The 26415-nt window shown below is 47.6% G+C and overlaps 1 protein-coding gene across 1 annotated transcript in view; it reads right to left on the bottom strand.

The window, feature by feature from the left end:
* CCDC78 (coiled-coil domain containing 78) overlaps positions 1 to 26415 on the bottom strand; it is a 43054-nt gene that overhangs the window by 5844 nt on the left and 10795 nt on the right. The window contains exons 6-12 of the mRNA XM_026648436.2: positions 25405 to 25493; positions 24549 to 24627; positions 23527 to 23652; positions 22059 to 22270; positions 14508 to 14682; positions 13374 to 13417; positions 3390 to 3456 (exon numbers count right to left, since the gene is read on the bottom strand). Of these exons, the coding sequence (XP_026504221.1) occupies positions 3390 to 3456; positions 13374 to 13417; positions 14508 to 14682; positions 22059 to 22270; positions 23527 to 23652; positions 24549 to 24627; positions 25405 to 25493 (792 nt within the window). The remainder of the gene's footprint in view (positions 1 to 3389; positions 3457 to 13373; positions 13418 to 14507; positions 14683 to 22058; positions 22271 to 23526; positions 23653 to 24548; positions 24628 to 25404; positions 25494 to 26415) is intronic.

The raw sequence follows: 26415 nt of genomic DNA, 5'->3' as shown, positions 1-26415 counted from the left end.
AAAAAAAAAAAAAGCAGCCAAATGCAGTTCAGTGAACTAAAAAGTGTCAAAAGGCCTTTAACCAGCTTAAAGTGACACTCAGGTCTAAGTCTGTGCTGAGGTCCCCAGATTAACAAACCTTTCATAGTACAGTACAGACCCGTTTACGCGCGGATGTCGTGAGTCAAGCCATCATGACTGCGTGTTAATGGACCACGGGTTAAGAGGGCCACACTGAAATATCTTAAGATATCTATACACACACACACACGTATAATTATCTAGGGTTACATACATATTCACAGCGTCCCAAATACTGCGGGCCTATCTGTTAACGGCGCTTTACAAGAATATAAATTCAAATGTGTAATCCAATAAAAACATTATTATTACTACACAGGGGTGAAAGTAACTCAAGACCCTTACTGGTATGGGGCGGGGGCGGCTCTGGCCCCCGGAAGGGGTGGGGCCTCGTGTGGAAGGGGAGGGGCTAGGGGTCAGCATCCCTCAGCCAGCCCTTCTAGGCTGCCTGGTCCATGCCGCCCGGGTTTCCCATGGTGATTTAAAGGGCGGCGTCCAGAGCCCTGAGCCGTTTTAAATTGCCGGCCAAGGGGGGGGGCAAAAGGGGCAGGGACCTTAAAGTGCTGCAGAGTCCTTTGCCACGGCAGCGCTTTAACGTTGCTGCGCTGCTTCCCCCCCCCCGCCCCCGTTGGTGGCACAGCGCTGCCTCTGCAAAGGACCGTCGCTTTCATGTCCCTGCCCTTTTTGCCTCCCCCATCGGCGGCCCTCTGGTAGGGTCCCTACTGGCAGGGACACTGACGGGGCGGGGGAGGGGCAGCAACGTTAAAGCACTGTCATGGTGTTCGGGGAGATTTTGGCAAACAAGTAAAGTGCCTAAACCACTATTGTGTATTACTAACAGTAGTCAAGTTAACAGGCCATACTGAACCATTCTTGCTTATTGCTAACAAAAGTAGTGAAGTCAGCAGGTCGTAAATTGGTCATACAGTGGCCTCAGTGTAACCAGACAGGAGGGGCGGGGGTTTCGGGTGCCACAGACAGGACAGCTTGACCCCACACCCTTCCTGCTAAGAGTGTTAAAATTGCTGATGCATGTATTGTAGAAAAACAAGAAGTCTGTTTATATGTGCCCCCGGGAATGTTTGTCAGGGCCCAAAGGCATGAACACTCTGAGAAAAAAAAAAAATATCTCTGGTTAATTGGCAATCATAAGGTGCCTGACCTTTTAACCCTACTTGCTTAACAAGTTTTCTTTAAGGGATATCTCATTGTATTACTAATGTATAAATAAGGGGGAAAAGTTTGAGGTAATTGGACTTCTCAGGAGGGGCTCTTCAGGGACGCTCCCTCTGGACGCATCTTTGGGTCCCCACCAGCAGACGGAGGCCTGGCCAGCTGAAGCCTGTCACAGTGCCACTCAAAAGCCACATTCAGCTTCGGTAATTATCGAGGGTTGGGGGTGTTTCACTAACCTGTTGCGGACGTGTGTAAGTGCTTGAGACTAAGTAAAGTTTAGCTTTTAAGTAAAAGCACTCTTGTGTTGTCCTGTTTGTGCCAGCCATCGATCAGTTGGACGGCCGTGTCTCCCTTGATTTATTTCCTAATACCGCCTCGCACAGAATAAAAGTTACTGAGAGTTTTGGGTTCAAAGAACCCCGGGTAACAGCAGCAGCACTTTAAGGATGGTCCTTTGCCGCGGCAGCGCTTTGAGGATCCTTAAAGTGCTGTCGCAGCAAAGGACCGTCCTTAAAGTGCTTCTGTGGCAGCACTTTAACGTTGCTGCCCCTTCCCTCCCCCCCGTCAGCGGTAAAGATGTACAACACGTTTCCGCTCTGCACTTCCTGTCGATTTCTATGTCAGTGAGTTAGTGAGCAAATCTGTAGCGCTACATAGCAAGTTCTTGTACCGTGTGTTAACGAGTCTCATGTGTTAAATAGGTAGCACTGGGAGGCATGGTGCTACCACGCGTTAAGCGGATTCGCACGTAAACGGGTCAGTACTGTAACCACAGATGCGTCCGAGCATGGTGTGGGAGCCGTTTTAATGCAGGAAGGACCGAATCAAAACATCCTGTCGTGTTTCTCAGCAAAAAACTGTCTGAAAGGAGAAGCCACTGGTCAATAAGGAATGTTACGCCATTGTGTACACTCTGGAAAAGCTATGCCTATACGTTTGGGGACGGTGTTTCCAACTGCAAACCGACCAGGCTGCGCTGAAGTGTCTTCATACCATCAAGAACAATAACAAAAGACTTCTTTGGTGAAGTTTAGCTCTCCAAGATTTTAATTTTAAAATACAACACATTTCAGGAGCTTCTAACAAAGTGGCTGATACACTCTCCCGTGAAAGTTTCCCAAAATGAACTGGTTAAAATCATCCTTAAAATGTGAAAAATATTGTTCGTTTTTATATAATCAGTAGTATATCTAAAGATGCAGGTGTCTTATTAACTCTGTTTTCTCCTAGAGCTCCAGGAAAAAAATCACAGCCATTGTGGAGCAGGCTGTCCAGCACTGTCTATGATTTGGGGGGTGTGTCATAAACATACAGTTAAGGGTAGCATAAAATCCCTCCTTTACCTGTAAAGGGTTAAGAAGCTCAAATAACCTGGGTTGGCACCTGACCAAAAGGACTAATGAGGGGAGAAGATACCTTCCCACACAGATTTGAAAGTTTTTGTTTTGTGTTCCTTTGTGTTCTCTCTGAGGAATCAGGGCATGGAAAATACATCTCCCAAAGCCATACCTGAACTAAGCATCTAAGATTACATTAGATTATCTTTTGGTTTAGCTTGTGAATTGTCCCTATGCTAAGAGGAAGGTTTATTCCTGTTTTTTTTGTAACTTTAAAGTTTTGCCTAGAGGGGAATCCTCTGTGTTTTGAATCTTATTACCCTGTAAAATTACTTTTCACCCTGATTTTACAGAGATGCTTCTTTTACTTTTTTCTTTATAATAAAGTTCTGTTTTTTTTAAGAATCTGATTGGTTTTTAGGGTCCTAAAAACCCAAGGGTCTGGTCTGTGCTCACCTTGTAAACCTATTCGGTTGGTATATTATTCTCAAGCCTCCCCAGGAAAAGGGGTGAAGGGAGTTGGGAGGATATTTTGAGGAAACAGGAACTCCTTTTCCTAAATCTTTGTCTAACTCACTTGGTGGTGGCAGCAGTACCCATCCAAGGACAAGGAAGGATTTGTGCCTTGGAAAAGTTTTTAACCTAAGTTGGTGGAATATAAGCTTAGGGGGTCTTTCATGTGGGTCCCCACATCTGTACCCCAGATTCAGAGTGGGGAGGGAACCCTGACAGTGGCAGTGACCATTACAATTGCAGAAGTGCTTTGTCTATGCTTAGCCCTCTTTTCAGTCTGCCTCAGAACAGAAAGCATTTTACCTGCGTGGTATGTGTGAACTCCCGGAGCTGCTTCCTGATCTCTGCCCAGCCCTCCTCATCCAGCTTGCTAGGACAGAGCAGCAGATGTTAATTACAATCATATATACAAAGCCAGACCATCCCTAAACCATGGGGCTCAGCATGGCCACCAGACATGCTACTGCCTTTTCAGCACCCCAGAAAGTATAAATTTCAGATCATCTTCCAGAATGATTCCCTGTATGGCTGCAGAGCACATCTCTGTTCCTTCACCTACCTGGGCAATGAGAGTCACAGGTCCTACAACCTGGATCTCTGCTGTGGTGGCTGGATTTGCCCTTAGTTTACATCAAACAGACATGAGAAGGTGCAGAAATAATCATTAACCTGACTCAGTAGGGCTGAACTTTGTGGGGAAAGAGGTGAGAGGCACAACAAATCAGTAGCGTAGCTGTCCCCAAAAGTGGCACCTGTGGAACGGGGCCGCGGACTGGCTCCCGGCACCCCGGCCGGCCGGCGGAACAGGGCTGTGGGCTGGCTCCTGGCGCTCTGACCGGCCGGTGGAAAGGGGCCGTGGGCTAGCTCCCGGTGATCCGGCCGGCCAGCGGAACGGGGCCACGGGCTGACCTGCTGGCTCCCGCCTCCTGGCGCTCCAACCGGCCGGCGGAACGGGGCCACGGGCTAGCTCCCGGTGATCCGGCCGGCCGGCGGAACAGGGCCACGGGCTGGCCTGCTGGCTCCCGCCTCCCGGCGCTCCGGGCAGCCAGCAGAACGGGGCCGCGGACTCCCGGCGCTCCGGCCGGGACTCCAGCCCTGAGAGCGTGGCCGGGGGTCTCGGTGCCCCGGACAGTGGTCCGGATGGGGAAGTGGGGCAGCCCTGCGCATGTGCCGCTCCGTCTTTCGGCGGCATTTCGGCACATGCGCAGGGCCGCCGAAATGCCGCCGAAGGACCGGCGCCTTTTTTCTCCGCCGCTCCTCCTCGGTTGCAACCCTGGCTACCCCACTGCAACAAATGCTAAACACTAGGGCATGGCTACACTCGAAACTCCAAAGTGCTGCCAGGGGAGCACTCCCCCAGCAGCACTTTGAAGTGCGAGTGTGATCGCAGCGCCAGCGCTGGGAGAGAGCTCTCCCAGCACTGCAGGTACTCCACCTCCCCAAGGGGATTAGCTTACAGCACTGGGAGCGCGGCTCCCAGTGCTGGGGCACTGTTTACACTGGTGCTTTACAGCGCTGTAACTTGCTGCGTTCAGGGGGGTGTTTTTTCACACCCCTGAGCGAGAAAGTTGCAGCGCTGTCAAGTGCCAGTGTAGCCATAGCCCGCACTTAATTCTTTTTGTGCTTCTGCACAAATCCACTCATTCTAATGTGGAGTGTAAAAACGGTGACAGATGAGCTAATTATGAAGAAAGGCAGCCAAGCCATGGGAAAGTTCTTCCTATTCTGTCCTGGGCTGAATAAGCAAAATATAGGTCACATCTGATGGCCAGGGGATTTTGATTATATAGAAAGAATGGTATGAACTGAGGAATGCATTGTGTTCAAACTCTGTAGCCCATATAAGTTAAAGACTTAATTGGGACTGAAAGAGCTCCCTCTGGTGTCTCGGTTAACTGGGAAAAATAGATGACTTTCTGGAAGAAGGGGACTGTAATTTTATATAAGTAAAATAGTTAAGAGCTCAAAAATAACAGCAAAATACATATGTCTAAATAGTAATGGGAAATACAGCAATGACTCTCAGTGAAACAACTCTGTTAACTACATGCATTTGCAATGTTGTAGCTGTATTGGTCTCAGGATATGAGACACAAGGGGGGGGTGAGGTAATATCTTGTATTGGATTAACTTCTCAACAGAAGTTCGTCCAATAAAAAAATATTTCCTCACCCCCCCCTTGTCTCTCACAATGTGCACTGTCAGGCTAGTAACAGGAGGGAGATCGTGGCAAGGATGTAAACATCAAGATACAGAAAATAAACGTCATTACAAGTGTGGATAGAACACAAGCTTCTAAAAGAAACTTAACAGGAAGATTCATCACTAAGGTCCAGATTCTGCTACTTTTGTCCCTTATTTCTCAAGTAGTCCCATTGCAATGAATTGCACTCAAGGATTAAAGTACTGCTCAGCATGGGAAACAGTGGCAGAATCTGGCATAGAGCTCCACATGGACTCCTCCTGAGGGTCCAAATGACAGTCTGGACCTATACATAGAATGCTTCCGCCGACGTGCACAGGCAGAAATTGTGGAAAAACAACATCGCTTGCCGCATAACCTAAGTCGTGCAGAACGCAATGCCATCCGCAGCCTCAGAAACCACCCTGACATTATCATCAAAGAGGCTGATAAAGGAGGTGCTGTTGTCATCATGAACAGGTCTGACTACCAGAAGGAGGCTGCCAGACAACTCTCCAATACCAAATTCTACAGCCACTTTCCTCAGATCCCACTGAGGAATACACTAAGAAACTGCACCATCTACTCAGGACACTCCCTACACTAACACAGGAACAAATTAACATACCCTTAGAGCCCCGACCAGGGTTATTCTATCTACTACCCAAGATCCACAAACCTGGAAATCCTGGACACCCCATCATCTCGAGCATTGGCACTCTCACTGAAAGACTGTCTGGATATGTGGACTCCCTACTCAGACTCTACGCCACCAGCACTCCCAGCTATCTCCGTGACACCACCGATTTCCTGAGAAAACTACAATGCATTGGTGACCTCCCAGAAAACACCATCCTAGCCACCATGGATGTAGAGGCTCTCTACACAAACATCCCACACACAGATGGAATACAAGCTGTCAGGAACAGTATCCCTGATGATGACACAGCACAACTTGTTGCTGAGCTCTGTGACTTTATCCTCATGCACAATTATTTCAAATTTGGTGACAATATATACCTCCAGACCAGTTGCACCGCCATGGGCACCCGCATGGCCCCACAATATGCCAACATTTTTATGGCTGACCTGGAACAACGCTTCCTCAGCTCTCGTCCACTCAAGCCCCTTCTCTACCTACGCTACATTGATGACATCTTCATCATCTGGACCCATGGGAAGGAGACCCTGGAAGAATTCCACCATGATTTCAACAGCTTCCACCCCACCATCAACCTCAGCCTGAACCAATCTACACGGGAGGTCCACTTCCTAGACACCACAGTACAAATAAGCGATGGCCACGTTACCACCCTATACTGAAAACCCACCGACCGCTACGCCTACCTTCATGCCTCCAGCTTCCACCCTGGACACACCACACGATCCATCGTCTACAGCCAAGCGCTGAGATACAACCGCATCTGCTCCAACCCCTCAGACAGAGACCAACACCTACAAGATCTTCACCAAGCATTCTCAAAACTACGATACCCACACAAGGAAATAAAGAAACAAATCAACAGAGCCAGACGTGTACCCAGAAGCCTCCTGCTACAAGACAGGCCCAAAAAAGAAACCAACAGAACTCCACTGGCCATCACCTACAGTCCTCAGCTTAAACCTCTCCAACGCATCATCAGTGATCTACAACCCATCCTGGACAATGATCCCTCACTTTCACAGACCTTGGGAGGCAGGCCAGTCCTCGCCCACAGACAACCCGCCAACCTTAAGCATATTCTCACCAGCAACCACGCACCGCACCATAAGAACTCTAACTCAGGAACCAACCCATGCAACAAACCTCGATGCCAACTCTGCCCACATATCTACACCAGCAACACCATCACAGGACCTAACCAGATCAGCTACAACATCACCGGCTCATTCACCTGCAAGTCCACCAATGTTATATCTGCCATCATGTGCCAGCAATGCCCCTCTGCTATGTACATTGGCCAAACTGGACAGTCACTACGCAAGAGGATAGATGGACACAAGTCAGATATCAGGAATGGCAATATACAAAAGCCTGTAGGAGAACACTTCAACCTCCCTGGCCACACAATAGCAGATGTAAAGGTAGCCATCTTACAGCAAAAAAACTTCAGGACCAGACTCCAAAGAGAAACTGCTTAGCTCCAGTTCATTTGCAAATTTGACACCATCAGATCAGGATTAAACAAAGACTGTGAATGGGCTATCCAACTACAGAAGCAGTTTCTCCTCCCTTGGTGTTCACACCTCAACTGCTAGCAGAGCACCTCACCCTCCCTGATTGAACTAACCTCATTATCTCCATTCTGATTTATACCTGCCTCTGGAAATTTCCATTACTTGCATCTGATGAAGTGGGCATTCACCCACGAAAGCTTATGCTCCAATACTTCTGTTAGTCTTAAAGGTGCCACAGGACCCTCTGTTGCTTTTGGCATAGAGCTAGCGCTCATTTCTAGAGACACTTGGTAACCATGTAGCTTAGGGTCTGAATGATTGAGAAAAAAAAATGTTTCTAGCCCTCTGTGTTGGGAAGAGAGTCCTCTATGCTTACAAGTTTATCAGGGTGACGGTACCAAAAACAATAGTCTATTCATGGTGGAAAAATTGTAGTCCCTCCAAGTTACTCTCCCTCATCTGCCAATCATCAGAATTGCTACTGATTCTTCAAGTTCTGCATAGCGAGTATCTTTAAACACATACCCATATAGTGGCAGTACTGAGGACAGCAGCAATGGCAGGCCCATCTCAGCCTGTACACTTCTCTGCTCTGGATTGCAGCATCTCTTCTTAGTTCCTGAGTCACTACTACTTCCTATCACTAGAGTCCTGCAAATCTGCGGCTATCCACTTTATATCCACGGACCATGTTTGTGGATTGGATGCGGATACAAACTTTGTATACGCACAGGGCTCTACCTATCACTGCTTCCTGGAAAGATGGATCCCTTAGAGAGAAGTGGGGACAGTGTCCTCTGTAGACCCTAAGGACATGAGGCCATGTGTGTCTCCTGCAGCTACAGTGCCCCCTGCAGGAGGCATATTTCTAATCTTAACAGTTTTGTCCTAACATCTGTTTTCTTTCTGTGATCTAGGTAATTAAAGTCTCAGTAGCGAGGAAAGAAAGATAACTCATCAAAAACTATTTAATAAGTGACAAGAAACCAAATCTAGGAGGTACCAGATACAGTTGTGGCACACCTTACACCAGCCCCTACTCCACCCAAAACTTGCAAGCGTGTTCATGTACTGTGAGAAAGCAGAAACAAGTCTGCCCTGATTCTTCAAGGACACAAGTAGTCCCATTTAAATCAATGGAACTACAAGTATGATTAAAATTAGGGCCTCAATGGCTACCTCATTTCAAGACCAAGCATGCTGTACCTGACAAAAGAAGAAGTTACGCACCTTGTGCAGTAACGATGGTTCTTCCAGATGTGTGTCCCTGTGGGTGCTCCACTCTAGGTGTCGGTGCGGCCCTGCGATGGAGATTTCTCACAGCAGTACTCAGTCAGGGGAAGGGCGTGCACAGGAGTCATCTCATGCGGCCATTGGCACCTCCTGTAGCACGTGCTCCCCTGACTGTCCCCTCCGTTCCTTCTCCACCACAGAGCTTGTCTGTGTGAACTCCGAAGTAGAGGGGAGGAGGGTGGGTAGTGGAGCACCCACAGGGACACACATCTCGAAGAACCATCATTATTGCACAAGGTGAATAATTTCTTCTTCGAGTGGTGTCCCTGTGAGTGCTCCACTCTAGGTGCTTGTAGAGCAGTACCCCACCAGGGGTGGTAGGGGTTCGGAGTTATGTATAAGTGTGTGATGAGAGCACTGTGAGGCCAACAATAGAGTCTGAGACAAGGCCTTGGGTGATAGCGTAATGCTTTGCAAAAGTGTCCTCCGATGTCCAGATTGCAGCTCTACAAATATCTATTAAGGGGACATTGTTCAATAATGCAATTGATGTCGCTATGGCTCGCGTTGAGTGGGATCTGATGCCCACAGGGGGTTCTTAGTGATGCAGGTGGCAACAAGTTTGAATACAGGTAGACCCCCCTTTGGAGAGTCTCTGGGTCGATATTGTAGAGCCCTTGGAGCGCTCTGCTGTAGAGACTAATAGTCTTGGTGACTTGCAAAATGGTTTAGTTCTGTCCAAGTAGAAGGCTACAGCCCGTCTGACATCTAGCATGTGCAACGTTGCCTCTCTAGAGTTATGTGGCTTGGGATAGAAGGCAGGTAAGTGTTTGATTTGGTTAATATGAAAATTTGTAGCCACTTTGGGCAAGAATTTTGGGTGAGGACATAACATGATTTTGTCTTTGGTAAATACAGTGTACGGTGGTTCAGCCATCAATGCTCCTATTTCGCTGACACATCTTGCGGACGTGATTGCCACTAGGAATGTGACCTTCATTGACATATGTAGGAGTGAGCAGGTTGCTAGAGGTTCAAAGGGTGGTCTTGTGAGACATTTGAGCACAAGATTGAGATCCCATGGTGGTGCAGGTTGGCGTACTTCTGGGTACATGTTCTGTATATCTGCTAGAATATCTCTCTGGATGGAGAGTCAGGCCCTTGTTCTGGGACAGGAGGTCCGTCCGGAAAGGCAGCGGTTGTGGGGCACAGACTGCTAGATGTGAGAGGTATGGAAACAAAGTCTGTCTGGGTCATGTGGGGACAATGAGAATGATGTATGCTCTGTCGAGTCGTATCTTGCGGCTGACCTGTGGGATCAGCGGGAAGGCGTACATGAGTGACGCGTTTCACAGGATGAGGAAGGCATCCCCTAACGATCCCGGTGCCAGGCCTGCCCTGGAGCAAAATAGTGGACATTTGTGATTTGTTGCAGAGACAAAAAGGTAGATTACTGGGTGACCCCATTTTTGGAATATTGTGCCAAGAACACTGTTGTGGATTTCCCACTCGTGTTCTTGTGAGAAGTGCCTGCTGAGGTTGTCGGCTGTAGTGTTTTGGCACCCTGGTAGGTATGATGCTGTGGATGCAGAAGTTCCATAAATTCATGGCTTCTACGCATAGCGAGTGAGACCTGGCTCCTCCTTGGCGATTAATGTAAAACATGCACACCACATTGTCGGTGAGAACAGAGATTGAGGTTTCTCGTATGAGTGGGAGGAAATGTCGGCATGCATTGTGTACTGCCTGGAGTTCCAGGAGATTGATATGTAGTCAGGTTTTTGTCACAGACCACTTGCATTGTACATTGTGGTGACCCAAGTTGGCGCCCCAACCTATCAGGGAGGCATCTGTTGTAATAGTCACTGATGGGGGGGGGGTCTTGTTGAAAGGGAATCCCGGAGCATACATTCCCTGGCTGTGTCCACCACTGTAGGGAGAGGATAACCCTTGGTGGTAGCATCACACGTCTGTTGAGAAAGTGTTTGCTGGATGCATAGATCGTGCTCAACCAGTGCTGCAGACAGCGCATGTGGAGTCTGGCATACTTTACTATGAAAGTCGTAGCTGCCATATGTCCCAGAATCTGAAGGCATGTCCTCACTGAAGTTTGTGGGCTGATGGTCACTGTGGAAATAAGATTGGTCAATGTAGTGAATCTGTGGTTTGGCAATATTGCCTTGGCTTGTATGGAGTCTAGGTCGGCTCCGATAAACTCCAATCACTGGGTTGGTTCCAGGGTGGATTTCTTTTTGTTTATCTGTAGACCTAGCTGGTGAAACAGGTCTATTGTGGTCTTCAGCATGCCTGCCGTTTGTCGATTGGCACCCTTGAGAAGGCAATCGTCCAAATAAGGGAAGATTATGACTTCTTTGCGTTGTAAATGTGCTGCTACTACTGCGAGCGTTTTTGAGACTACGCGGGGAGCAGTGGACAGTCCGAAGGGAAGGACCCTGTATTGGTAGTGATTGGCTCCCACTGTGAACCGCAGGAACTGTCTGTGGGCAGGATGTATTGTAATATGGAAGTATGCATCTTGGAGGTCGAGGGCTGCAAACCAGTCCCCCCCGTCTAGCGCTGGGATTATTGTGGCCAGAGTGACCATTTTGAACCTGTGGTTGCGTATGAACCTGTTGAGTTTTCGGCGATCTAAGATTGGTCTCCATCCCCCTCCTTTCTTCTCTGTCAGGAAATATTTGGAATAAAAACCCTTCCCTTGGTATTGATGTGGTACTGGTTCTACAGCACCCAGCAGTAGGAGGTGGTCTACTTCCTGTTGCAGAAGGTGCTCGTGAGAGGGGTCCTGAAGAGGGATGGGGAAGGGGGAGGGTAGGGAGGATGGCTGTGAAAGGAATGGTGTAGCCAGATTGTATGAGCTCCAAAACCCATTGATCTGTGGTTATTGCAGCCCAGGCATGGTAAAACGGGTGTACGCGGTGACCAAAATTGTGGGATGGGGTATCTGTTGGCGCTAGAGGTGTGGGGAAGTCGTGCATACCCTCAACCAAGACTTCAAAATTGTGGCTTAGATGTAGATGGACAGATGGACGAGGCCTAGTTCTGTGGAGCTCATTGTCTCTGAGCCCGTTGTTTGGGTCTGTTCTGAGTGAAGTATTGTGGTTGTTGACGATTAAACAAGGGGTCTCGTGACCTCTGGTATGGTGTAAAACAAGGGCATTTGTTAGGCGGTTGGTGTATGCCTAGTGTACGCAGCATTGCTCGGGAGGCCTTCATGGTATGGAGGACGATGTCTGTTTGAGATGAGAATAGTTTATCCCTACCGAAGAGGAGGTCCTCCACTTTTAGCTGTAGTTCTTTTGGAATTCCCGAAGCCTGCAACCATGATGTTCTTCTCATAACCACAGCTGTTGCGGTTGTTCGGGCAGCTGTGTCTGCTACATCCATTGAGGCTTGCAGCGCTGTGCGGGCTATTAACTGACCCTCGTTGATGTTGAGTTGAGGATGTTTATGCTTGGGGAGGTCCTCCTCTGCACCAGGGTAGTCAGTGCCGTGGAAGAGACTTGACATGTCAGCTCCGGTGCCACGTGTTGGGGCTCGGCAGGGGTCCGCTGAGAGATGGTGCCGGAGGAGCCCAGTGCCTCGTAAGTGCTCACTCTGGATGAGTGGAGCACTGAGGGTAAAGACCTCACTGGAGAAGCTCTCTTTTTCTGAGAGACCCTTGCTGGAGAGGTCGAGGCTCGCTTCCTGACAGTTTTGGAAGTCGGAGCCTTATCAGAGCTCAGAGATCTCGGTTTATGAGACGCCCCGGAGGACGTCTCTTGCGGAGGTTGGAGGGATTTCTCCAGCAGAAGCATTTTCAAGCAGAGATCCCTCTCACGTCTTGCCCTTGCTGTTAAGTTGGTGCAATGTATGCATTTCTGGGACAGATGAGTTTCTCCCAGACCGCGAATGCAGGATATGTGGCCAGAGACCGGCATCGGTTCACGGCAGGAGTCACACTTTTTAAATCCTGTTGAGCCCGGCATGACTGCAGTTAAGCCTCTCCCCCCTCTCAAGAGATAAGAATAGGAGTTAATTGTAGTGGTAAACTGTAAAAACTGTTCCCAAACTGGGAGTTAAGCAGAGAAAGAGTCTTCTTTCGTCTCTTTTTTTTTGGTTTGTTTTTGTTTTTGAAGAAAAACCTCTAAGAGGAACTAACGAAACTATGTAGACTATGACTAACTAAACAATGTAACTAAGTATAGACTAATAAGAAGTTCCTATTTAACTTGTAACTTTGTTTATTTCCCCCCCCAGAAAGTATCAAAGAAAGCACTGCCACGGAGTTCCGTCTGCAACCGAGGACGGTTGAGAAGGAACTGAGTGGACGGTCGGGGGAGTGCGTGCTACAGGAGGTGCCAACGGCTGCATGAGAGGACTCCTGTGCGTGCCCTTCCCCCGACTGAGTACTGCTGTGAGAAATCTCTGATCTCCGGCGCAGGGACGCACCGACACCTAGAGTGGAGCACCCACAGGGACACCACTCGAAGAAGAACTGACATTTCCACTCACATACGTTTTTGTAGATATTAAATTATTTCAGTCAGCATGGCCTCTCCTGTCCCTATTTATTACCTTATCCCCAAACAGCTGAAGCAAGTCCTGGATCCTTAGTGTAATGCAGAGGGATGAAGGAGGCAGCCACCTTTGACACGGAGATTACAATACCAATTACATAAATGGAAGCTACTTACTGGTGAAGAGATGGTCCTAGCGCAGAGCTTTCACTCAGTCTTTTCTGTAGGCAAAGGAAGAACATCATCTTTGTGACATTAACCCAATGCAATCCCTGTTCCTTTGCAGGGCCAGCATTGGACATCTCAGTATGGTAAATGGCCACCACTGACACTAACAAGGAAGTGCTCTGCAAGATGTTCAAGGCTTGTGGCTCTCTCTCTCTCTACTGGGAAGTAAAGGTAGCTCATTTGAACTAAGACCTTAGGAACATAACTGCTCTTGGGCAAAATTAAGGGGAGGAAATGGATAAAATTGGAACCTTTCCAGGTATTGTCTGCCATTCAACTCCTTGTATATTTTATTTTGCCAAGACAGTAAAGCCTCCAAGGATAGTGAAATCTTTGCTCTGCCCTCTCTTGCCTCCCTGGCTTTTCTCCAAGAAGTGAGGCTGCAACTATAGTATCCTTAAGGTAGTTATGGACTATTCACTCCTTGGCTTACTCCACGATCCCCAGACTGAAGAACAACCCTCCCCCACAGATCTCTTTGTCATCCCTGCAACCTTTGCAGTGTGCAAACCTACACACTGCAGAGGTCCAGCAGGTACTACTATACTAGACATGACAGCTGTTGTCAGGTGTCCCACCTCTTCACAGTTGTCACAAGGAGAGGCACAAAGGGATGGAGAGCATGGGCCATCCCTGGTGCTGCCCCCCAGAAGGGCAGCCTGGGTTACAACAAACACTAGAGCAGTGGTTCTCAACCTGTGGCCCAATCAGCACACAGCTGCAGCCCATGTGACATCCTCAGGGCCATACATGTAGTATTGGATGTGGCTCATAATGGTAAATAGGTTGAGAACCACTGCACTAGAGGATCAAGAGGGGAAAATCATAGAATCATAGAATATCAAGGTTGGAAGGGACCTCAGGAGGTCATCTAGTCCAACCCCCTGCTCAAAGCAGGACCAATTCCCAGACAGATTTTTGCCCCAGATCCCTAAGTGGCCCCCTCAAGGATTGAACTCACAACCCTGGGTTTAGCAGGCCAATGCTCAAACCACTGAGCATCGAGAGATCAAACTGAACCTCTCCCTCCACCTGACAAGTCCACTCCCTGCACAACAGTAATCCAGTGAAGCATGTGGTTACCTTCTCCTGCAGTTCATGCAGCTGTCTCTCTAGTTTTGCTTTGTCCTCTCGCAGCTGGTTTAGCTCCTGGGTTGTGCTTGTCAGTAGCTCAGAATCTGTGATGGTGAAATGGAACTCAGGAGGGCCTGGGTCCATCTCGCTGCTGCCCTGAGACTGGATCTGCTCACGCTGCATCCTTAAAAGAAGCCAGCAGGGTTAGTCAAACAACAAGTAATAACAATGATGGAGGCAGCATCAGCTTGGTAAATTACTGTCCACTGGTTTCTTTATATCTGATACCAATGAAAGGCCAAGCCACACACTGAGATGAATAGGACCAGCCAGAAGCATTCACACTATTCTTTGGCATGTTTCTGCTAACAGAGAGGATAGAGGAACTTAGAGTTCCACCATAGCCAGTGCACCTCAACCATTACCTACAGTCCCATCTCCTGGGAAAGACAATGGTACATGGTTGTGTTTCAGGGAAGGGCTGTATGAAATGAGGAGGACACAGCATCAAGTATGGAGCACGTGTTGCATGGAAGGATTATGTAGCATGAGTTACCCCTGGTTAAGAAGAATTAAAGTACCTGCACAGGTTGTGCCATGTTTGTCTTTCTTCCACAGGACAGAAACAACTTTGTCTGTACAGAGTGCAAGCTGGTCTCCATATTGGAAGAAAAGGTTCGAGGTCTGGAGAAACAAGTATTGACCCTGCGCTGCATAAGAGAAAATGAAGATTTCCTGGACAGACGTCAGGATATGCTTCTACAGGCACAACGTTCTGAAGAATCGGAGCAGGTTGCACAGAGGGGACTGAGGGACGGTGAAGAAAATTGGCAGCATGTGACCTCTAGAAGAAGAAAGAGGAGCATCCATGTATCAGCAATGGAGATACAGGTGAGCAACCGTTTTCATGTTCTCTCCACAGGTACTAATGCGGAGAGTGGAGTAGATGATACATCTGAGGGAAGGGAGCAGAAGGAGACTCCACCAATTGGAAGGCATGAGATGCACTGTCCTAGGGATGGGGGTTCCACGACCACCGCTCCCAAGAGAAGGAGGAGGGTGGTGGTGGTCGGGCACTCCCTCCTCAGGGGGACTGAGTCATCTATCTGCCGCCCCAGCTGAGAAAACCGAGAGGTCTGCTGCTTGCCAGGAGCTAGGATTCACGATGTGACGGAGAGACTGCCGAGACTCATCAAGCCCTCGGATTGCTACCCCTTCCTGCTTCTCCACGTGGGCACCAATGATACTGCCAAGAATTGGCTTGAGCGAATCACTGCAGACTACGTGGCTCTGGGAAGAAGGATAAAAGAGTTTGAGGCGCAAGTGGTGTTCTCGTCCATCCTCCCTGTGCAGGGAAAAGGCCTGGGTAGAGACCGTTGAATTGTGGAAGTCAATGAATGGCTATGCAGGTGGTGTCAGAGAGAAGGCTTTGGATTCTTCGACCATGGGATGGTGTTCCAAGAAGGAGGAGTGCTAGGCAGAGACGGGCTCCACCTAACGAAGAGAGGGAAGAACATCTTTGCAAGCAGGCTGGCTAACTTAGTGAGGAGGACTTTAAACTAGGTTCACCAGGGGAAGGAGACCAAAGCCCTGAGGTAAGTGGAGAAATGGGATACCGGGAGGAAGCACGAGCAGGAGAGTGCAAGAGGGGAGGACTCCTGCCTCAGACTGAGAAAGCGGGACAATCAGCGAGTTATCTAAAGTGCCTATACACAAATGCAAGAAGCCTGGGAAACAAGCAGAGAGAACTGGAAGTCCTGGCACAGTCAAGGAACTATGATGTCACTGGAATAATAGAGACTTGGTGGGATAACTCACATGACTGGAGTACTGTCATGGATGGATATAAACTGTTCAGGAAGGACAGGCAGGGCAGAAAAGGTGGGGGGAGTTGCATTGTATGTAAGAGAGGAGTATGACTGCTCAGAGCTCCGGTATGAAACTGCAGAAAAACCTGAGAGTCTCTGGATTAAGTTTAGAAGTGTGAGCAACAAGGGTGATGTTGTGGTGGGAGTCTGCTATAGACCACCAGACCAGGGAGATGAGGTGGACAAGGCTTTCTTCCGGCAACTAGCAGAAGTTACTAGATCACAGGCCCTGGTTCTCATGGGAGACTTTAATCACCCTGATATCTGCTGGGAGAGCAATACAGCGGTGCACAGACAATCTAGGAAGTTTTTGGAAAGTGTAGGGGACAATTTCGTGGTGCAAATGCTGGAGGAACCAACTAGGGGCAGAGCTCTTCTAGACCTGCTGCTCACAAACCGGGAAGAATTAGTAGGGGAAGCAAAAGTGGATGGGAACCTGGGAGGCAGTGACCATGAGATGGTCGAGTTCAGGATCCTGACACAAGGAAGAAAGGAGAGCAGCAGAATACAGACCCTGGACTTCAGAAAAGCAGACTTTGACTCCCTCAGGGAACTGATGGGCAGGATCCCCTGGGAGAATAACATGAGGGGGAAAGGAGTCCAGGAGAGCTGGCTGTATTTTAAAGAATCCTTATTGAGGTTGCAGGAAAAAACCATCCCAATGTGTAGAAAGAACTGTAAATATGGCAGGCGACCAGCTTGGCTTAATAGTGAAATCCTTGCTGACCTTAAACGCAAAAAAGAAGGTTACAAGAAGTGGAAGATTGGACAACTGACCAGGGAGGAGTATAAAAATATAGCTCAGGCATGCAGGAGTGAAATTAGGAAGGCCAAATCACACTTGGAGTTGCAGCTAGCAAGAGATGTTAAGAGTAACAAGAAGGGTTTCTTCAGGTATGTTAGCAACAAGAAGAAAGTCAAGGAAAGTGTGGGCCTCTTACTGAATGAGGGAGGCAACCTAGTAACAGAGGATGTGGAAAAAGCTAGTGTACTCAATGATTTTTTTGCCTCTGTCTTCACAAACAAGGTCAGCTCCCAGACTGCTACACTGGGCAGCACAGTATGGGGAGAAGGTGACCAGCCCTCGGTGGAGAAAGAAGTGGTTCGGGACTATTTAGAAAAACTGGACGAGCACAAGTCCATGGGGCCGGATGCGCTGCATCCGAGGGTACTAAAGGAGTTGGCAGATGTGATTGCAGAGCCATTGGCCATTATCTTTGAAAACTCATGGCGATCAGGGGAGGTCCCGGATGACTGGAAAAAGGCTAATGTAGTGCCCATCTTTAAAAAAAGGGAAGGAGGAGGATCTGGGGAACTACAGGCCAGTCAGCCTCACTTCAGTCCCTGGAAAAATCATGGAACAGGTCCTCAAGGAATCAATTCTGAAGCACTTAGAGGAGAGGAAAGTGATCAGGAACAGTCAGCATGGATTCACCAAGGGCAAGTCATGCCTGACTAACCTAATTGCCTTCTATGAGGAGATAACTGGGTCTGTGGATGAGGGGAAAGCAGTGGATGTGTTATTCCTTGACCTTAGCAAAGCTTTTGATACAGTCTCCCACAGTATTCTTGCCAGCAAGTTAAACAAGTATGGGCTGGATGAATGGACTATAAGGTGGATAGAAAGCTGGCTAGATAGTCGGGCTCAACAGGTAGTGATCAATGGCTCCATGTCTAGTTGGCAGCCTGTTTCAAGTGGAGTGCCCCAAGGGTCGGTCCTGGGGCCGGTTTTGTTCAATATCTTCATTAATGATCTGGAGGATGGCGTGGACTGCACTCTCAGCAAGTTTGCAGATGACACTAAACTGGGAGGAGTGGTAGATACGCTGGAGGGTAGGGACAGGATACAGAGGGACCTAGACAAATTAGAGGATTGGTCCAAAAGAATCCTGATAAGGTTCAACAAGGACAAGTGCAGAGTCCTGCACTTAGGACGGAAGAATCCCATGCACTGTTACAGACTAGGGACTGAATGGCTAGGAAGCAGTTCTGCAGAAAAGGACCTAGGGGTTACAGTGGACGAGAAGCTGGATATGAGTCAACAGTGTGCCCTTGTTGTCAAGAAGGCTAACGGCATTTTGGGCTGTATAAGTAGGGGCATTGCCAGCAGATCGAGGGACATGATCGTTCCCCTCTATTCAACATTGGTGAGGCCTCATCTGGAGTACTGTGTCCAGTTTTGGGCCCCACACTACAAGAAGGATGTGGAAAAATTGTAAAGAGTCCAGCGGAGGGCAACAAAAATGATTAGGGGGCTGGAGCACATGACTTATGAGGAGAGGCTGAGGGAACTGGAATTGTTTAGTCTGCAGAAGAGAAGAATGAGGGGGGATTTGATAGCTGCTTTCAACTACCTGAAAGGAGGTTCCAAAGAGGATGGATCTAGACTGTTCTCAGTGGTACCTGATGACAGAACAAGGAGTAATGGTCTCAAGTTGCAGTGGGGGAGGTTTAGGTTGGATATTAGGAAAAACTTTTTCACTAGGAGGGTGGTGAAGCACTGGAATGGGTTACCTAGGGAGGTGGTGGAATCTCCTTCCTTCGACGTTTTTAAGGTCAGGCTTGACAAAGCCCTGGCTGAGATGATTTAGTTGGGAATTGGTCCTGCTTTGAGCAGGGAATTGGACTGGATGACCTCCTGAGGTCCCTTCCAACCCTGATAGTCTATGATTCTACCATATATACTTGTTCATTAGCCCATTTGTTTATAAGCCAACCCCCCCAAGATGGTTAGGTAAAAAGAGCAAAAAACTGTATAACCCTTTCATAAGCCGACCCTATATTTCAGGGGTTGTCAAACTTTGGCTCCTGTCCCATCAGGGTAAGCCACTGGCGGGTTGGGACGTTTTGTTTACTTGGAGCGTCTGCAGGCACGGAGCCCCTCAGCTCCCAATGTCCGCGGTTTGCCGTTCCCAGCCAATGGGAGCTGCGGGACTTTGCCAACCCCTGCTATATTTTAAAAACTGGCATCACAAGAAACACTCAAAAGTTTTGCTAGAATTATTTTAATGTACTCTAACGAAAAAACGGTTGTTCTAATAACTGAACAAATACGTATTCACCTTCAAAATTACAGTCACTATTTAAAATCAGTAAATGGATATTTAAAAACAAAACAATGAGACTTTAAAAAGTCTTAAAATCCTTCAAAGGCTGAATCAGTCTCTGGTTCACCAAACAGTTCATTAAATTTGGCTTCAGTCACAGCTGCACCTGCATTGTCATCGTAGATGTCGGCAGTGTTGTCTTCAGACTCAGATTCCTTCTCATCATCAGCCTCTGTTGTGTCATCATCAAATATGGCATCATCTTCTGACCCGTCGAGTGCATTGCTAATACAGCATTTCCTAAATGATTTTTCTACCATTTCCGAGGGAATGGACACCCACGCGTCCTTGATCCACTGGGCGACCAGATGGATTTCGGGCTTCATAAGATTCCCGCCTTTTGTCAACTTCGCCATGCCTGAGCACATCCATTCAGAGTTTCAGACCACATTTTGCGTAGCCTGTCTAAAGGGTTTGTTCAGGCAGAAATCAAGCGGTTGTAGAACTGAAGTTAAGCCTTCAGGTATTACAGCCAAAGTAGTTTTCATATTTTTGTCCACATTTTTCATAGCAGGTTTCTTGAAAAGTGCTCCTGGTCTCTTATTCCACACTTTTTCCAGCCATTCAATAGTCCCACTTTCATCCATCCATCCCTTTTCGTGTGCATGTACGATGACACCATCAGGAAATTTCATGTTTTTAGGCAAGGTTTTTCTTTTAAAAAAATAACAGGAGGGAGCTTTGATCCATTTGCCAAACATGATAAAACCACCGTAAAATGGATTTTTTTCATGGCCAGTTAATTAAAACTGTATTTTCACCAACACCGGTTATTGTTCTGTTGCACGGGAGATCGAATATCAGTGGTGTTTCGTTCATATTTCCTATTTGTGACAGTTCAAATGCATATTCCTTTTGATATTTTATAATAAACCTTTGGAAAGATTCGATTTTTTTCTTCCAGATCTCTAGGCAGCTTTTGCGCTATCTTTGTTCGCTGACGAAGACAGAGACCATGACGGTTCATGAAGCGAGTACACCAACCCGCTGATGCGACAAACATTGATGGCTTTACTGACTTGTATTTGTCGTCTTTCGACATTTGCAGAGCACGCAGACGAGTTCCAGTTCTAGTGACAATGTACCCATTTTGTCGACATTCAAGAACCCAATTATTGAGATCTTTCTCTAGCTCAGGAAATGAAGCGCACCTCGTTGGACATTTTTTCTTGCTTCTTGGCATGTCTTTTAGTGTTTTATTTTTTCGCCATTCTCTTACTTGCTTCTCATTGATACAGAATTCACGAGCAGTGGCGCAATTATTGTTTGAGTCTGCATATTCAACAACTTTAAGTTTGAGCGCTGCATGATAAGACCTTTTTCTTTTGATTTCACCATTGTTCATTTTAAATACTAGTATGAAAATAGATTATTATTATTATAGTAGTTATAGATTTTGTAGGACTTTATATAGGAATGTCACCTGCTTTATCACTGTCAAATTATTATTGTTCTTTGTTTATTTCAAAGCAGCCCTATAGATGGGCATGTAGGGAGGGGTAGCTCAGTGGTTTGAGCATTGGCCTGCTAAACCCAAGGTTGTGAGTTCAATCCTCGAGGGGGCCATTTAGGGATCTGGGGCAAAAATCTGTCTGGGGATTAGTCCTACTTTGAGCAGGGGGTTGGACTAGATGACCTCCTGAAGTCCCTTCTAACCCTGAGATTCTATGATAAGAGGCTATTTCAATTTTATTAGAGATTCCATCGATTCTGCACATTATATTTTCATATTGGCTTGAGACTTATGAGGTCCATTTCAAGCCAATCTAGTCCACTAAACAAAGCCTTTGCAACTTTAAACAACTTTGCAGTGTTGACATCAATAAATGGGTTGGCAAACTTTGGCTCCCAACCTGTCAGGGTAAGCCGCTGGCGGGATGTTTTGTTTACTTGGAGCGTCTGCAGGCATGGAGCCCCTCAGCTCCCTGTGGCCGCAGTTCACCGTTCCCAGCCAATGGGAGCTGCGGGAACTTCCGGTTTGCCGTTCCCAGCCACAGGGAGCTGAGGGGCTCCATGCCTGCAGAGGCTCCAGGTAAACAAAATGACAATGTATTAGATATTCAATTCAATGATTCCATAGAGTTTAAAACCATCAAATTTTGGTGTAGACCCGTTTATAAGCCAACCCCCGCTCTTTGATGCGCCACTTTTTTACCAAAAATATTCGGCTTATGAAAGAGTATATATGGTAAGTGCTGTGCACTTGTACTGCACCTCTTGTCTATAGAGCTTTACAAAGTTTAGCAAGTGTCTTAATTCACATTTTACATAGTGGGAAACTAAGGCACAAAGAATGCCTGAATTTTGAGAAGAGTCCCAATTTTGGGTGCATAAGTTGAGACACTTTGCTCCTGATTTTCAAGAGTGTTTAGTGAGTCAAAAACAGAACCCAAGTCTCCAGACCACAAATTCTCCGTTCCAATCACTAGCCTCTGGTTGCCTCTCCACCATTAATGGAGGATGGTGTGGTGTTGCTCTGAAGGACTATAGAGCCCAAATTGTTCTAAGCAGTCCTTACCTGGGTGCTTTAGAGGGATGATGATCTTTCATGGCTACAGAAAAGACTCAAAAGCCCCCTGACCTACCTATAAGCAATCAGCAGGTTTTCATGCCTCTTGACAAGGTTCTGCATGCGCTTCTTGTAACCACGCACAGCTCCAGCCAGCTGCTCCTCCCGAGATTTATGGGCAGCCCGAATGTCCTTCAGCATGCCATCCACAAAGCGCTTCATGTAAGCATGGTCAGCTGGTACTTTGTTAGGCACCTTAGAAGCATTTGATTTACTGTCCATATATTCCTTTAAACACAGAGAAGGAAATCAGCTCAAGCAGACTGCTGGACATGGAATGACTGTTTCCTAAGACACTCAACCAATGTATTAGGATGGCTACTCCCTGTCCTGCATGGCGGTACACAGGAGAACTCATCAGAATGCTTAACATTTACAGCACTTTCCAATTAGTAAGTGCAGTACAAACTAACTAGCCTCCAACAAGTGGGGAAAATGAGGCACAGAGACATTAATACCTTGGACACACAGTCAGTGGCAGAGGTGGGAGTGCTGGCTTCTATTCCTCTGCTCACTCCATTAGGCCACACTATCTCTGACTCCTTGTTTGTTCAGAAGATTACATAGCTCTATTAGAAACTGAACTGTTCTTCTTAGCAAAGGTTCCCTTCAGTTGTTCTCTTGATACATCACCACACTGCGATCTCTTGGAGCTGTTGGCAAAGACTCTGTACTGCTACCTAGGGTGGAGAGACTAGCAGATTTCTTCCAAGATATGGCCAATTTTTCTCAATGAACTGTCCTGCAGAATGTACTCAGGGATCAGTGTAGGTCCTATGCCATGAAGTCTGACACTTCTGCAGTGCTCCGAGTCCTCAGTGATCCTCTGCAAGACTGGTTGCATGCCAGAGAAACGTATTCCCATAATAACCTTAGGCCACTCATGTTACAAGATTCTGTGATACAGCAGGAAAGGTGAAGGGGCCATGGATCATGTTTCCTCCCGGAGGAACAAAGGGAGGATTCTTTTACCACAAACCATGGAGTCAGCACACTGTGAAGCCAAAAGTGGCACAGTCTGGCCTGCTGAGAGAGACTTCCAGGGCACTGGGTTTAGAAGCCAATTGAAAAGTAGCCATAATAAATAAAATGAAAGTGCAATTAAAATAACTTGACCGAGAGAGAGACATGACAGAGACTCGGTGATTGTTCTGGGCTGTCACATGGGAAATCTGGGGCAGGGAATGATTTGGGTATTCCTGCCCCCAGACTCATGGGCTGCAATCAGAACACATGCAGTGTACAGTTAGACTTTCACAAAGAGGGAGAAAAGATCCCATTCTTCAACTCTCCCTACAGCCATCAGACAGAGTGGTATTACTGCACTGCATGTTCCACTAGCCTGCAGCTCGAAGAGGGAAACAGCAGTGGTTTGAGAGCAGTGGGCAGTACCCAAACTCAAATGTCTGCCCTGTAAAACCAGAAGGAATAACTAAACCCAAAGAAAGGAAATGCAGATGCCCATACGTGGCAGGGATCCTCACCGCCAGGTCCTTGATGTACTGAGTAAGACGACAGCGATATTCCTCATTCAGTTCCTTCAGCTGAAGTTGCAGTTGGGAATTCTCAACCTCCACCTCTTTGAGCTGGCTCTGAGAGGTGAGCAGCACCTACAGCACAGGAAGCATACAGTCACCCCCAGGGAATCAGGCTCTTCTCTGAGCCTCCTATTGGCCAGCTGAGCTTTAATCACTAGTATTCAATAGGAAAAGGAAGGTTAACTTAGAAACTTTACTTTCAAACAGTCCACTTTCCCGGGAAAGGGGCACTATTTAAAAGCAGGCCATAAGGGACCACAAGAGACAGTTCATAAGGGGCAGAGAGGGAGGGAAGATTCTGCTGTCATCCAAGAACAACCCAGGAAATGTTTACTGCACATATTTCTGTGCTGCCCATCCCCCAAAGAATCTGGGCACCAACTGAGCACGTCATTGGCACCTTCCCTCTGGGGATCTCAAAACACTTTACAAGCATTATGGAATGAAGCCTCAGAACCTTGTGAGGGAGGAAATTCTTATTGCCTCTATTTTATAGCTAGGGAAATAGAGGCACAGAGCTGTTCAATAACTAAGAATTGGACTAAGACTCAGCAACTCATTTACATGGCCCCTTAGTATTGAAGAACTGAATCTTCCAGGTACTAAGGGGGTTCATTTATCCAGAGGAACTGACAGTTTCTGGCTTCTTAGAGACAGAAGCACAAAACTTGACACATCCATGGAGGATGAGCTGGCCCTGCTCCATAGTGCTGCACAAATGTGCTGGACACAGGCGTTTTTCTTTGATATAGTCTGACCCTGCTATCAGAAACAGCAGTCGAGATTGATCAAGCCCTCCTGCAGAATGAGATGCTGACAAGACTTCATGGAGGGGAGACTTACAGATCAGAGCCTCACCCATCTTGCTATTGGCTCCAAGTTACTAGTGTATGGTGCTGTACAACCAAAGGAGAAGCTGACAATCTAGGTGAGTCACAGTGTCAGAGGATGGGTCCTAGGGATCTTACCACTGACTGCTCCACCAGTTTGTGCTGAGTATTGCGAATCACTCTCTTGGACTGCTGCAGCTCCTTCCCCATTGCCACCCTGCATACACAGAATGGGGGACATGTTCACTTTAATCACGGAGGTGCTCTTCCATCAATGGCTGCTCCATTGGCCCAGAATACTGTCCAGGCCATTTGGCATACTGTAGTACTTAAGGCAAGGAACCAATAGTATTGATTAGAGCCATAAAAAGCATAGGCAGGAGCTATACACCTGTCCTACCCCACAACTCCATGCAACATTGCCAATTTATGTCCTCAAGGCTGAGCAGCCCAAACAAGCCTGATATCCAGGTACAGGTATCTCCTAAGCAGATACTACCAACTGTGGACCACTGTGTGCTAGGCTGAGACCATCAAACTCAGTTCACTTGAAACCAAAGGCAAATTTCATCCCAAGCCTGCAAATGTGAAAGGGAGAGCAAACCCCCCCTAGTACCAGCCTTTCCCCTAGCATGAACTGAGCTCCTCAGTCTCTGCCTATTGATGGAAGGAAGAATGATCATATGCTCAAGACACAGGAACTCAGGAGTCCTGGGCTCAGTTCATGCTCTGTCACAGACTCTGTGTGATCCTGGGCATGTCAGTTAGGCTCCAATTTTCAAAGGGGCATCAGGGATTTAGGGACCCAAATCCCACTTCAATAGGGGACAGGCACCTAAAAGCCACAGGGCCCCTTGAGACTCCTAGCCTTTATCTCTAGCTGTAAAATGGGGATGCTATTCAATTTGTTCATGTTGGTGAGGCTGAGATAGTCCAGTGCGAGGGGCCAGGCAGACAACTGTACTAGGGGGTGGGATGGCCTCAAAACACTCACACTCTCTGTTCCAGCTTCTGTTGCTGAGAGTCGTACGTTTGCTTCATCTTTTCAATCTCAGCTTTTATGTGATCCTGGTTTCCAAGCATCTAAAGGACAAGAATGAATGGGAAGATGAAAGGCATCCTGCAAAGAGAATGACTGAACTGCAGAGAAAGCTCACTGAGAATGAGAAAAAAATTACCAGTTACCTAACGGATTGCCACTTGCTGGGAAGATGTGTGCTAACAGGGGCGAAGTGAAATGCAAGGGAAAGGGCAGACTGAATAGGGAGCAGGGCTGGTTCTAGGTTTTTTGCCGCCCCAAGCAAAAAAAATTTTGCCTGCCCCCCGTCCCAGCCCTGGGCTCCTCGCCGCACACCCCTGCTGCCCCAGCCCTGGGCTCTCCCCCCCCCCCACACACCCTGCCGCCCCAGCTCTGCGCTCCCTCATTCCCCCCCCACCATTGCCCCCACACACACCTCCTGCTGCCCCAGCCCTGGGCTCTCTCCCACCCCCACCTGCACCCTCCTTCCGCCACAGCCCTGGGTCACTGGTAACTCACTCCCACGGCAAGTCATTCAGCAGGAATTTTAGATGTGCACAGAACACAGACAGGATTGGTTACCGCATGGTTACAGAACTGCAGTAAAGTGGAACAATTTTCAGCTTGTGTGATTGGAGGATATCTGGATGCATATTATAAGACTGTCCTACATAAATGAGGAAAAGTTGAGGTGCCTTTATTATTCTTTTATTCCACTCTTTCTTTCTATGGAGAATTTGCCAATGCAATATCACTGTCTTACAAACAAAACAAACAAACAACTGTTGAAAATAGCAATTCCAGTCCTAATAACCCCTGGGAAGCATTTCTTGCTCAATTTTATCCTACTTTTTCTACAGCAAGTTACAGTGGATCAGTATATTTGATTTGGGAGAAATGAAGTAACAACTGCCCAAACTGAGCTTGAGCACTCCTGAATTTTGAGGTGTTCAAATCTGGAAGGCAGGTGCTGGGGGGGGGGGGGGG

This window comes from Terrapene carolina, unplaced genomic scaffold (assembly GCF_002925995.2).
Source record: "Terrapene carolina triunguis isolate 2854851 unplaced genomic scaffold, T_m_triunguis-2.0 Scaffold67, whole genome shotgun sequence".
NCBI classification, from domain to species: Eukaryota; Metazoa; Chordata; order Testudines; family Emydidae; genus Terrapene; species Terrapene triunguis.
Note: the sequence above shows the minus strand (reverse complement) of the source record. Positions and strands in the feature narration are given on the sequence as shown.